The 13,512-nt window shown below is 47.5% G+C and overlaps 1 protein-coding gene across 6 annotated transcripts in view; it reads left to right on the forward strand.

Moving 5' to 3' along the window:
• Positions 1 to 12,834, forward strand: part of ZFR (zinc finger RNA binding protein) — a 67,842-nt gene extending 55,008 nt beyond the window's left edge. For 5 of the 6 annotated variants that reach the window (XR_011317923.1, XM_069745991.1, XM_069745992.1 and 2 more), the window contains 3 exons: positions 3,181 to 3,292; positions 3,408 to 3,505; positions 11,922 to 12,834. Coding sequence is in view for 4 of the 6 variants with exons in the window: in XM_069745991.1 (XP_069602092.1) it covers positions 3,181 to 3,292; positions 3,408 to 3,505; positions 11,922 to 12,101 (390 nt within the window). In the remaining 2 variants the exon portion in view is untranslated. Of the gene's footprint in view, positions 1 to 3,180; positions 3,293 to 3,407; positions 3,506 to 11,921 lie in introns of those variants that run through there. The other variant, XR_011317922.1, reaches the window with a different exon arrangement.
• Positions 12,835 to 13,512: the final 678 nt, after the last annotated feature.

Consider the following 13,512-nt stretch of genomic DNA (forward strand, 5'->3'; position numbering starts at 1 on the left):
CTCGTGTTAAATGTGGTTTACAGTGAAGCTCGGCTCCACCATCAGCTGTTAACCCCTTTCTGCCATATGACGTACTATCCCGTCGAGGTGACATGGGACTTAATTCCCATGGACGGGATAGTACGTCATAGGCGATCGACTCATGGGGGGAGCGCGGCCGGGTGTCAGCTGACTATTACAGCTGGCACATTAACCCCCAGAACACTGTGATCAAACATGATTGCAGCGTTCCGGCGGCATAGGGAAGTATCGCGCAGGGAGGGGGCTCCCTGGGTGCTTCCCTGAGACCCTAGGAACAACGCGATGTGATCGTGTTGTTCCGGGCGTCTCCTCCGTCCTCCTCCCTGCAGGCCCCGGATCCAAGATGGCCGCGGTGGGCCTTCTGGATCCTGTAGGGAGGTGGCTTGCAAGCCTGCAGCACTGCCTGTCAGTTCGCTGATCTGACACAGTGCTTTGCAAAATGTTAGATCAGCGATCTGACACTATACTGTGATGTCCCACCCTGGGACAAAGTAAAAAAAAAAAAGTACACATATTTAGTATTGCCGCGTCCGTATCAACCCGACTTATAAAACTGTCCCGCTACTTAACCCCTTCAGTGTACACTGTAAAAAAAAAAAAAAAAAAAGAGGGGCAAAAAATAACGCTTTATCATACTGCCGAACAAAAAGTGGAATAACACGCAATCAAAAAGACAGATATATCATAAGTGAGTTAAGCGGCTCAAAGAGCCATCAATACTTGTAATAAAAGTATCATTGGAAAGGAGCTGTCATGGGGAGGGGGAGGGGGGGGGGTTTGGGGTTTGTTGGGATTATTGTTGGGGGTTTTGAAAATGAAGAAACTTTGTAACACACTGGAAGATGGATAAAATGTAATGTTTATGTTTATTCTTAATAAAAATCTATTTAAATTAAAAAAAAATAAAAAAGACGGATATAAATAACCATGGTACCGCTGAAAATGTCATCTTGTCCTGCAAAAAATGAGCTGCCATACAGCATCATCAGCGAAAAAATAAGTTGTAGCACTCAATAATGCGATGCAAAAATAATTATTTTTTTATATAAATTAGTTTATCGTATAAAAGCGCCAAAACATAAAAAAAATGATATAAATGAGGCATCGCTGTAATCGTACTGACCCGAACAATAAAACTGCTTTATCAATTTTACCAAACGCGGAACGGTGTAAACAACCCCCCCCCCCCAAAAGAAATTCATGAATAGCTGGTTTTTGGTCATTCTGCCTCACAAAAATCCGAATAAAAAGCGATCCAAAAATGTCACATGCCAGAAAATGTTACCAATAAAAACGTCAACTCGTCCTGCAAAAAACAAGACCTCACATGACTCTGTGGACCAAAAGATGGAAAATTATAGCTCTCAAAATGTGGAGACGCAAAAACTATTTTTTGCAATAAAAAGCGTCTTTCAGTGTGTGACGGCTGCCAATCATAAAAATCCGCTAAAAAAAAAAACGCTATAAAAGTAAATCAAGCCCCCCTTCATTACCCCCTCAGTTAGGGAAAAATAATAAAATAAAAAAAATGTATTTATTTCTATTTTCCCATTAGGGTTAGGGTTGGGGCTACAGTTAGGGTTAGGATTACATTTACTGTTGGGATCAGGGTTAGAGGTGTGGTTAGGGTTACCGTTGGGATTAGGGTTAGGGGTGTGTTTGGATTAGGGTTTCAGTTATAATTGGGGGGTTTCCACTGTTTAGACACATCAGGGGCTCTGCAAACGCAACGTGACGCCCGCAGACCATTCCATCCAAGGGTAAGTTCACACAGGGCGTTTTTGCTCCTTTTTTTCTGCAGCAAAACCTGATCATCTTGGCAGGAAAGAAGCTGCATCAAAAACACAGGTTTAGGTGCATTTGTGGTGCGTTTTTTTCTCTTTGTCCATACTATAATGATACCGCATTTTTGCTGCGTTTTTTTTTCCAACACCCATTCATGTCAATGAGTGAAAAAACGCAGCGAAAACACTGAAAGAAGTGACATGCTCTATGTCCAAAAAATGCATCAAAGCACAAAGTACTGATCAAACAAAAAACCAATATGTGTGCATGAGATTTCTGAAATCTCATAGGCTTTGCTGGTATTGTAAATAGCAGCTGAAAATTAGCCAAAAAACACCCTGTGTGAACTTACCCTAAGTCTGCATTTCAAATGGTGCTCCTTCCCTTCTGAGCACTGCCATGCGCCCAAACAGTGGTTTACCCCCACATATGGCGTATCAGCGTACTCAGGACAAATTGCACAACAACTTTTGGGGTCCATTTTCTCCTGTTACCCTTGGTAAAATAAAACAAATTGGAGCTGAAGTAAATTATTTGTGAGAAAAAGTTAAATATTCATTTTTATAAACATTCCAAAAATTCCTGTGAAACACCTGAAGGGTTAATAAACTTCTTGAATGTGGTTTTGAGCACCTTGAGGGGTGCAGTTTTTAGAATGGTGTCACACTTGGGTATTTTCTATCATATAGACCCCTCAAAGTGACTTCAAATGAGATGTGGTCCCTAAAAAAAAAAATAAAAAAATGGTGCTGTAAAAATGAGAAATTGCTGGTCAACTTTTAACCCTTATAACTCCTTAACAAAAAAAATGTTGTTTCCAAAATTGTGCTGATGTAAAGTAGACATGTGGGAAATGTTACTTAAGTATTGTGTGACATATCTCTGTGATTTAAGGGCATGAAAATTCAAAGTTGGAAAAGTGCAAAATTTTCGCCAAATTTCCATTTTTTTCACAAACGCACGCAAGTAATATTGAGGAAATTTTACCACTATCATGAAGTACAATATGTGACGAGAAAACAATGTCAGAATCACCAGGATCCGTTGAAGCGTTCCAGAGTTATAACCTCATAAAGGGACAGTGGTCAGAATTGTAAAAATTAGCCCGGTCATTAACATGCAAACCACCCTTGGGGGTTAAGGGGTTAAATCACATGATGGCTGATTAAATCATCCATCATCTGCTGGGACATGTTTTATTTTTTTCATTATTTGTTGATTCTGGGAATGTAACCGGTTTTATCTATGAAATTCACCACCAATTATTTCTTTAAAAAAAAAAAAAAATTTATAAGCAACCGAGGACCAATTTCGGCGATTCCCTTCTGATGGGTGCGCCCGGGCAGTTCTGACTGCTGATGTTCTGTCTTACAGGCCCTGGAGTTACTGGTGGAGAAGGCAATAAGCAGCTCGTCGGGCCCCCAGAGCCCCGGGGACGCTCTGAGGAGGATCTTTGAGTGCATTTCATCTGGCATTATATTAAAGGGTAGGAAAATCAGAGGAAACACAAAATAAATGACATTGTGGCATGTGCCGCAGAACATCAGCGCCAACTCGGTACATCTGTGCTGCATTTTAACCCGTTCGCCCCTCTCTGGCAGGTGGGCCGGGGTTACTTGACCCCTGCGAAAAAGAAGCTTATGACACTTTAGCTACTATGACGGACCAGCAAAGGGAGGACATCACCTCCAGTGCGCAGGTAACGTTTCCTCACGGACCAGAGGGTACAGCTTGTTTGATGTTCTTTCTATCGCCGGCCCTTTAAGATATTACTCTGCGGGCCGATTTTCCGGCCTTTGCTTTTCTGGCCCATGCTAATCATTTCGATCACTTTTTAAAGATGTTGTAGTTGCTAGCAGGTGATGACGTCCATCAAGACGGCACCAAAATAAATGCACTTTTACTAGAGGGGTTTTCTAGGGTTTACGTATTTTGCCTTTGTTTAGAATAGGTAATTAAATTCAGATTGTTGGGGTCCGGTGCCCCCTCTGATCAGCTCTTTTCTGTCCCGCCTGGACGTATGTAGAGAAATCCAGGACACCAGACGGCCTCCTATTGCTAACTTTATTAGTATAGAAAAATCACAACGCTTTGGCCATTCGGGGCCTTTATCAAGCCATAAAAAAGAGAAATATGTTTTTGGCTTGATGAAGGCCCTGCGCTGCCAAAACATGATTAAAAGGACGTGTGGTGCCTGGATTTCTCTGTAGGGCTACAACCTTGTGAAGGTTTGCACCAAATGTACGTGGCCAACAGGGGGCCCGGCCGACAGAGGGGTGGGCGACAGGAGGACAAGCGGGACTCATCTATTGCAAGTATGGGTGTACGCACGTAGAGTTCGGTACACCACAGCTCATATACTCTGTAGTGACCTCTCCCAGATACTGTAGCTCTGCTGCCATTCACCACAATAAGAGAAAGCTGCAGTACCAAAAATGGCCACCACACAGTAACGGCGCTCTGCTGTTCTGACTACTACCGGCCTGCATGTTTAGCCCCTGGAACGACCGCCTATACGCCTTTTAACGTCGGCAGTTAAGGGTATTTAATACTCCAAGAAATAAGTGTAGGGCGCCCCCAGAGTTGGAATTTCTCTGGGATCTCGGTGACCGGGGGTAACTGAGACCCCAGAGAGTCGGTTTTTACCGACCCAAGTGTTCCGATCGCCGTTAACAGAATAACTGGGACCGCAAAAAAAAAAATGTCACATTTCCAGTTTAATTTCTCTCTCCTCTGATGTGATCGCACATCAGAGGAGAGAAAAATGGGGCCTCCCGTTTCCCCCTGGTACCTTCGGTGTCCCTGGACTCTCCTGCATCCATCCCCCGGTCATGGCCCCCGGTGTATTCTGGGAAGAAAATGGCGGGCGCAGTTCGCCTGTCGAGATCGGCCAGCACCTGGCAACTATAGGACATTTTTCCTATTGCTTCATTTTGATCACTGTGATAGATGCTATCACAGTGATCAAAAAAAAAAAATCAAACCCCACTTTATCACCCCCTTAGTTAGGTAAAAATAGTAAAATAATTTCTTTATTTACATTTTTCCGTTAGGGTTGGGCTTACGGTTTGGGGTGTGTTAAAGTTATTGTTAGAGTTAGAATTGGGGGGTTTCTACTGTTTAGGTACATTAGGGGGTCTCCAAATGCGTCATGGCGCCACCAATGATTCCAGCCAATTTTGCGTTCAAAAAGCCAAACGGCGCTCCCTCCCTTCTGAGCCCTGCCATGCACCTAAACAGTGGCTTTCCCCCACATACGGGGTATCGGCGTACTCGGGAGAAATTGTACAACAAATTTTGTGGTTCATTTTCTCTTTTTACCCTTGTAAAAAGTTTTAAAAAAAAATTGGATTCAAAAGTAAAATTTTTGTGAAAAAAGTAAAATGTTCATTTCTCCTTCGCCTCATTGGGGGACACAGCCCGTAGGTGTATGCTGCTGCCACTAGGAGGCGTCACTAAGTGATACAAGGAAAGTCCGCTCCTCCGCTGCAGTATACCCCCTCCTCCTGGCTCTCCGCTCCTCCCCTGCAGTATACACCCTCCTCCTGGCTCTCAGCTCCTCCCCTGCAGTATACACCTTCCTGCTGGCTCTCAGCTCCTCCCCTGCAGTATACACCCTCCTGCTGGCTCTCGGCTCCTCCCCTGCAGTATACTCCCTCCTGCTGGCTCTCAGCTCCTCCCCTGCAGTATACACCCTCCTGCTGGCTCTCGGCTCCTCCCCTGCAGTATACACCCTCCTGCTGGCTCTCGGCTCCTCCCCTGCAGTATACACCCTCCTGCTGGCTCTCGGCTCCTCCCCTGCAGTATACACCCTCCTGCTGGCTCTCGGCTCCTCCCCTGCAGTATACTCCCTCCTGCCGGCTCTCAGCTCCTCCCCTGCAGTATACACCCTCCTGCTGGCTCTCAGCTCCTCCCCTGCAGTATACACCCTCCTGCTGGCTCTCAGCTCCTCCCCTGCAGTATATACCCTCCTGCTGGCTCTCAGCTCCTCCTCTGCAGTATACACCCTCCTGCTGGCTCTCGGCTCCTCCCCTGCAGTATACCCCCTCCTGCTGGCTCTCAGCTCCTCCCCTGCAGTATACACCTTCCTGCTGGCTCTCAGCTCCTCCCCTGCAGTATACACCTTCCTGCTGGCTCTCGGCTCCTCCCCTGCAGTATACCTCTCCTGCTGGCTCTCGGCTCCTCCCCTGCAGTATACACCTCCTGCTGGCTCTCAGCTCCTCCTCTGCAGTATACACCTTCCTGCTGGCTCTCGGCTCCTCCCCTGCAGTATACACCTTCCTGCTGGCTCTCGGCTCCTCCCCTGCGGTATACACCCTCCTGCTGGCTCTCGGCTCCTCCCCTGCAGTATACTCCCTCCTGCTGGCTCTCAGCTCCTCCCCTGCAGTATACACCCTCCTGCTGGCTCTCGGCTCCTCCCCTGCAGTATATACCCTCCTGCTGGCTCTCAGCTAACCAGTTCTTGCTTAGTGTCTGTAGGAGGCACATGGGTCTGGTTCAAACCCCAACGTTTTTATTTTATTTTTTTACTTTTCTGTAAATTTTTATTTTTTAATTAACGGAGTGAAGGGGGCGACGGTTCCTTTCAAGGTTCCGATCTCCCCCGAATCATCAACAGGCGAGCACGGCGAGTATACCTCCCCGTACCCTTTCCTGCGACATGGGAAGCCATGCCTGAGCTCACTTCAGGGGCGACGGTTCCTTTCATGGTCCCGATCTCCCCACACCAGCAGCAGGCGACTACATGGAGTGTCGCCTCCATGTATCCTCTCCTGGAGCCAGGCCTAATGCCGGACAACTGGCCCTGTCCACCCGGACTGAACTCTGTGGATGTACAGAGGCCCCTCTCTATGGCGTCCAAGCGGCCCCCACTGTCCCACCACTGTGAAAGCGGATGGCACAAGGAGGCGGACGGTTCCTCTCCACCTCCCTAACAAACGGATGATGGATTGAGGTTTATCCCTCTATCCCTGCACCTGCAGCAGAACAGTAGAGTGCGCGCGCTTCCTCGCCGCGGAAACCCAGTCATCGCGGCGGCTCCATGCCCGGACGCGCACCGATGGTGAGTGGATCCAGTCAGCGGTGGCCTCTGCAGTGAGATTCATATGCTGACAGGCAGCCTCTGCTTCCCTGTGGCCCACCTCCCTGAGGTAATGCTCTGGCCGGCTGCAAAAATTTAGCCCCCGGCTTCAGCCGATGTGTAGGCCGCATTCCAGAAGCTGTGCCCGCACTACGGCGCCTCCGCCCACCTTTTCTGGCGCTTCTTCCCTGGCACTGGAGCAATCGCTTCCCTCAGCAACGCTGGTATTGCTCTTGCCGGCTGCAGAAATTTAGGCCCCAGCTTGGACCTATTCATGGAAGTCATGAGGCTCCGCCCACATCACTTTTGTGGCTCCGCCCTCCGAATTGCCGCCTCTCACTTTCTGTGAGACTTTACCACCTCTGCAACTCGGTGGCCATCTTGGTCCACCCTGCCGGCGCACGCACGCACGCACACACACACACACCCACACGGGCTATGGTTTTGTATTAAAGGGGCACAACGACTCCGGGTAAGGAAGTACTGCTCTCTTCCCCCTGTGCTTAACATGACCAGTATTTCCTGCCACATGACCAGTATTCCCCAATCTTAAAGGCACATGACCAGTATTTCTGGTCTTAAAGGCACATGACCAGTGTTTCCTGGTCTTAAGGGCACATGACCACCATTCCCTGGTCTTAAGGGCATATGACCAGTCCAAAGCTGGTCACCCTAAATGAGCTCAGGAGCCCTCCGCCATAAATCCCAGCTTATCCCAGAGTACCTAGTTCCCTGAGTGGGTTTCATCACTGCCGCAACCCAGGGAATCTGACGAGACTGAATCCCTCCGTGAACCCTCTGTGGCTCGGAGTGCTCGCAGGACCAATGTAGATGGTCTCTTTCCTTCAGGCTAGCAGGGGCCGCAAGTATTCTAGAAACGTACACGCGCCTAGAAAACAGAAGTTTCATTTCCTGATCCCTCACCAATGATTTGCTGAGAACAAGTCTCTGAATATGGATCGGATATTGCCTTGGTTCTGGACTCACCAGAACTTCAGAAAAGGATGGATTCGCCTATTGATATCAACTAATCTCTGTAGATTGACGAGGACTTCGGTTCTACTCTAGAGCACGCAGTGTCCCTCATGAGGAAACTAAACTCCCTCGCAGAGCATCTGCCATTCACCCGGACAGGGAGCGTCCGGATAAGCGATCCACTGGACAGAAATCTCTGCAAGCGCGGTATCCTTTTTCAGCCAATATGCAAACACGCGGGGTGTGCCCTCCACGTATTCCTACCTAAGACGTGAGATGCCATGCCTGGTCTAATTCTTAACGGCGACGGGTCCTTTTAAAGGACACCAATCTCCCCACATCAGCAATAGACGAGCACATGGAGTGTCGCCTCCATGTATCCTCTTCTACAGCCAGGCCTAACGCCGGACAGCCAGCCCTGTCCACCAGGGACCTTAACTCTGTGGATGTACAGAGGCCCCCTTTTTGGCGTCCAAACTCTGCATCTCCACTATTTAGCAGATGATGCAAGAAGGCGGACGATCCCTTTTCACTTCCCTGTTAAGAGGATGGTGGATCGAGGGTTCATCATTTTAACTCTGCACAGTCAAAAGAGAGCGGCGATAGTAAGAGACGGTTTTTCCTGACCTTCTGCATGCAGCCGCGCATTCTACCACTTGGCATATTATCTGGGTAGAATCTCCTGTGGTATACCTACCAGTATCCCTACCTGATGGGTCATCAATTAAAAATACAACCGACTGTCAGATAGCAAATCTAGTTCGTTCCGTCTTGCGGCCTTCAGTTCAGAGCTCTACCCTCCCTTAGCCGCCGCATGTGTTGCTGGAGCAATGGTCTCTTGGTTAGAGACCTTAACTATTTTGATTTCCTATAGACCCAACCAGCAGTGGATCAGTTGTCCAGGACGGTCTAGATCTAAGGGATCTTGGTTCCAAAATGGGAACCGTAAAGTAAGACCAACCCTGAACCTCAAACTTCTACCAAGCGTGACAAGGTCCCCCTTCTTCGGATGGAGTTCCCCCACTCAGCCATTACTTCAATGGAAAAAGGGGGAGCTTCTGGCTTCCACCGACATTCGGGATGCTTACCTTCAAATTCCTATGGTTTTCCCTTTTCAAATTTCCTTCGCTTTCCCTTTCGCTAACAGCATTTTCAAATCACGACCTTGTCCTTCGGCCCAGAGTGTTTGCAAGGGTTATGGGGCTGTCATGTTCCTCTTGCCTAGAGGCGTGGTCGTCCTGCCCTACCTAGTCGACTTTCTAGCCGCTCTTCCAGCCCTGCACTGAGTCGTCTATATCTCTTGCGATACCCTCTCTCTCCTGGGCTGGCAGCTAAACTTACACAAGTTTTTTTCCTCATTTCCAGCCCAGCAGATATCCTTTTTTGAGGATGATCCTGGAATCTTCCAAAAGTTTGGTGATTCTCCCTTGAGACAAGGCCGCGTGGCCCTTCAACAGGGAGCTCGCGCACTTGTTCACTCATCCCCTCATTCCATTAGATTTGCTAGGAGTGTTCTGAGGAAAATTGGTGACGACAATGGAAGTGGTTTCCTTCGCTCCTCTCGTTTTCTGCAGGTCAATCAGGATTTCAGAGGGTAGTCTCAGAGCTCCTTTATCATCCAGGGGAGATCCTTTCTCCCAGTTCAATAGTTATTAGTGACTACCGATGCAGTCCTCCTAATCATTGTTCCGGGGATCCAAACGGTACAGTTCTACAGCAGGTCCACTGCCTTCTGACGGGTCACCCCATCCGATTCAATCGGACAATCCCACGTCTGTGCCATACGTCAATCATCTAGCAGGTAACCACGGTCAGGTGTCTGTTGGACCACGATTTATCATCTGGTGATCTCTGCACTACACATCTCAGGTGTAGAACTCTGGGCAGCGGACGCCGTCAGGGTTCCGCCTCATGCGAGTGGGATCTTCACCCGGAAGTCTTCCATCAGATCCGTCTTCTCTGGAGCACTCCAGATGTAGGTCGGATGGCATCCAGACTGAACGCCAATGTACTGTAAGTTCATGGTTCGGCCTCCAGGTCCAAAAGCCATCACAGTGCATGCTCTGGTTCTTCCATGGTACCAGTTTCCTTCACCCCTCTTCCACTACTTCCGAGATCTTTTCGAAAGCAGGGAGGGCCCCAGTAATCCTGGGAGATCCGCACTGACCATGTCAGGTTTTTTTCTCATTTGCTGAACTAGTATTTTTCCGTCTTATTGCAACAAAACTGCAAATATGGACTTCCTCACAGGGAGTCTTCACATGTGCTTTTTCCTATCGCATACCGTTAGATCTTTGGGACCTTAATAATCCTGGGAGTCTTACAGTAGACTCCTTTTGATCCAGACAGACTTTACAATCAGGGAACATCGCCCTTCTTTTCTCTGCGATCTCCTCATCCTGACGAGTCTTCGGAGCTAGCCTGTTCTTTCAGACTTTTTCCCTTATTACCATTAAGGCAAGGTTGTCTACAGGCAATCCCCATCCCTTGTTACCAAGGTGGTATTGTATTCCCACAGTTATGAGGGCATCGTTCGTCCCTCATCTCTTACGGCACCAGTCCACATAACGGAATGGGTTCCCCATATTCTGGACGGGGTGAGTGCTCTGAGTAGGTATGTCTCGAGGACGGTGTCCTTCCGAAGGTTGGACACTTTATTTGGGCTACCTCACTGTAAGAGGACTGCTTCCTGACAGTTACAGGAAGGGTTTAGCCATTTCATTGGCCATGTTAGCTTGGTGGATTTGTTACACCATCCAGGAATCCTTCCGTGTTATATATCAGCCTATCTCCCTGTCATCGAGGTTTCTTGGATTCTAGGCACCAGGCGTCGGCACAGCACAACTGCAAGCTTGTGGGTTCGTCCAGTCCGCATGCATTCTTGAAGCACTATAATTCCCAGACGTTCACAGATGTGAGTCTGGGCAGGCGGATTCTGCAGGCCGCGGTGTCGCACTTGAAAGTAGCTGTTACACAGGGCCTGATCTGATGTTGTCCCCACCCAGGGACTGCTTTGGGACGTCCCACCGTCTGTGTCCCCCAATGAGGCGAAGGAGAAAGAGGGATTTTTGTGTACTCACCGTAAAATCCTTGTCTCTGAGCCAATCATTGGGGACACAGCTCTCACCCTGTTATTAGCTTGTGCTTGTTTTATAATTTGACATGCTATACTCATATGTTGTTATTGATCTCCTACTGCTTTTGCACCGAACTGGTTAGCTGAGAGCCAGCAGGAGGGTGTATACTGCAGGGGAGGAGCTAGCTTTCTTTGTATCACTTAGTGTCAGCCTCCTAGTGGCAGCAGCATACACCCATGGTCTGTGTCCCCCAATGATTGACTCGGAGAAAAGGATTTTACGGTGAGTACACAAAAATCCCTATTTTTTTCCTTCTACATTGCTTTAGTTCTCGTGAAGCACCTGAAGGGTTAATAAACTTCTTGAATGTGGTTTTGCACACCTCGAGGGGGTGCAGTTTTAAGAATGGTGTCACTTTTGGGTATTTTCAGTTAATTGACCCCTCAAACTCACTTCAAATGTAATGTGGTCCCTAAAGGAAAAAAAAATGTTTTGTAAATTTTGTTGTAAAAGTGAGAAATTGCTGGTCAACTTTTAACCCTTATAACGTCCTAACAAAAAAGAAAAAATGTTTCCAAAATTGTGCTGATGTAAAGTAGGCATGTGGGAAATGTTATTTATTAAGTACTTTGTGTGACATATCTCTCGGATTTAAGGGCACAAAAATTAAAAGTTTGAAAATTGCAAAATTTTTACTATTTTTGCCAAATTTTTGTTTTTTTTCATGAGTAAATGCAAGTGTTATTGAAGAAATGTTACCAGTAACAACATAAAGTACAATATGTCACGAAAAAGCAATCTCAGAATCAGTGGGATCCGTTGAAGCGTTCCAGAGCTATTACCTCATAAAGTGACAGTGGTCAGAATTGTAAAAATTAGCCCGGTCACTAAGTGGTTAGTCGCCTTCTGCTTGTCAGACCTCCACCCCGTTCCCCGTCTTGTCCTGCCGTGTAGTAATCGCTGCATTTCTTGTCGCCCCGCAGTTCGCACTCAGGCTTCTCGCCTTCCGGCAAATCTTCAAGGTGCTGGGCATGGATCCGCTGTCGCAGACGAACCAGCGCTTCAACATCCACAGCAACCGCAAGAGAAGACGAGACAGCGACGGAGTAGACGGCTTCGAGGCCGAGGGGAAGAAAGATAAAAAAGATTACGATAACTTCTAGAGGAGGAGGCGGTGGGCGTCAGTCTCCGGGAGATCCACATTTCCACTAACAGAGATGTTTCATCCCCTGTCTGCCGCAGGGTTACGTGTCCTGCTGGCCGCGGCCTCACGTGGTAACCCTGCCCCAGGCCCCGATGCCTCATCTCCGGAGTTTGTTAATAGGTTAAATATTTGTATAGTCGTTACAGCGGAAGCGCTCCTTTCCCCTGCCGCCATAGTGCCGCTGTCCGCCTCCGCACGTAGCCACTTCCACCATTGTCCAGCCCTCGCCCCTGCGACCTCTCCTAGTAGTTGTATTTAATTTCCAGCCGTGTTTTGTGTTGCATCGTGTGAATTCGGCAGGGGTAGGCCTCCCTTAGATGTACGTTACATGAGTAGGTATGGCATGTGCCCTCCTCACTAATTTCTTCTCTGTTCTTGTAAATTGATCCACAAGGATGTGTCGTGCGAAGACTAAAAAAGCATTTTTAATTTTATTTTAAATTTTTTTTTTTTCCCTTCCTTGCAACTTTCAGCACTCGAAAGTGAACCTCTCTGGAAATCTCGTGGCAATTGTCTCAATGGGATATATATATATATAATTGTAACTAAGGCAGGTAGTTTTCATTGTTCTAATCTATAATCATACGCCACTTTTTTTTTTTTTCAGCACCTGACGCTGCCACGTCGCATGATTATCATTTTTTTTATTATTTTAAGTTTGCTTTTATAACATTAAAACAGTTTGCAAACTATTCTCATTTTGATGTATAGGAATACCTGACGGTGAACTAGGTTACACAGGAACATGCAGAGGTCTGTGATACTACTGCTCTCAGCGTGCTGGGTGTTCTGGGAGTTGTAGTGTCACAGCAGCTGTAAAGGCAGCCACAGGTTGAAGTGCGCTGATTTAGAGGAGGGGGGTTCCTACCTGGGGGGCAGATATTAGGGCGACGCAGGTGGTAATACCTCCAGAAATAATCCCAAATCAGACGAGTTTGTGGTCAGTAAGATTAAATTACCAAAGTAGCACATACAACCCTCCGCCAGGGGTGGCGCTGTTTAAGATGAAAGCAGCCATGCTTTCTAATGGTGAAAAAAAACCTTAAATATTACACAAGATTAAATATTATACAAGACCACAGCCCCTTTCTCAATGTAGAAAGCGCAAGTCCATTTACAAGCGAGTTCACACATCGCATTTATTTCACATCCGCATTTCTGCCTGCACCAGAATAGACCATGAATTTCACATGTAAAACTTGCAGATTTCCCCTGCTCCCCATGTGAAGAATACCTCTTTATAAGGAGGTTTCCCTCCAAAGAAAGCTCTTGTATTTGTGGGAGACTGCAGTGGAGAGGGCAGCGCTGCAGTCAGTCTGTGCCTGGAGAGGGCAGCGCTGCAGTCAGTCTGTGCCTGGCGAGGGCAGCGC

The sequence above is a fragment of the Ranitomeya imitator genome, chromosome 1 (assembly GCF_032444005.1).
Source record: "Ranitomeya imitator isolate aRanImi1 chromosome 1, aRanImi1.pri, whole genome shotgun sequence".
Lineage (NCBI taxonomy): Eukaryota > Metazoa > Chordata > Amphibia > Anura > Dendrobatidae > Ranitomeya > Ranitomeya imitator.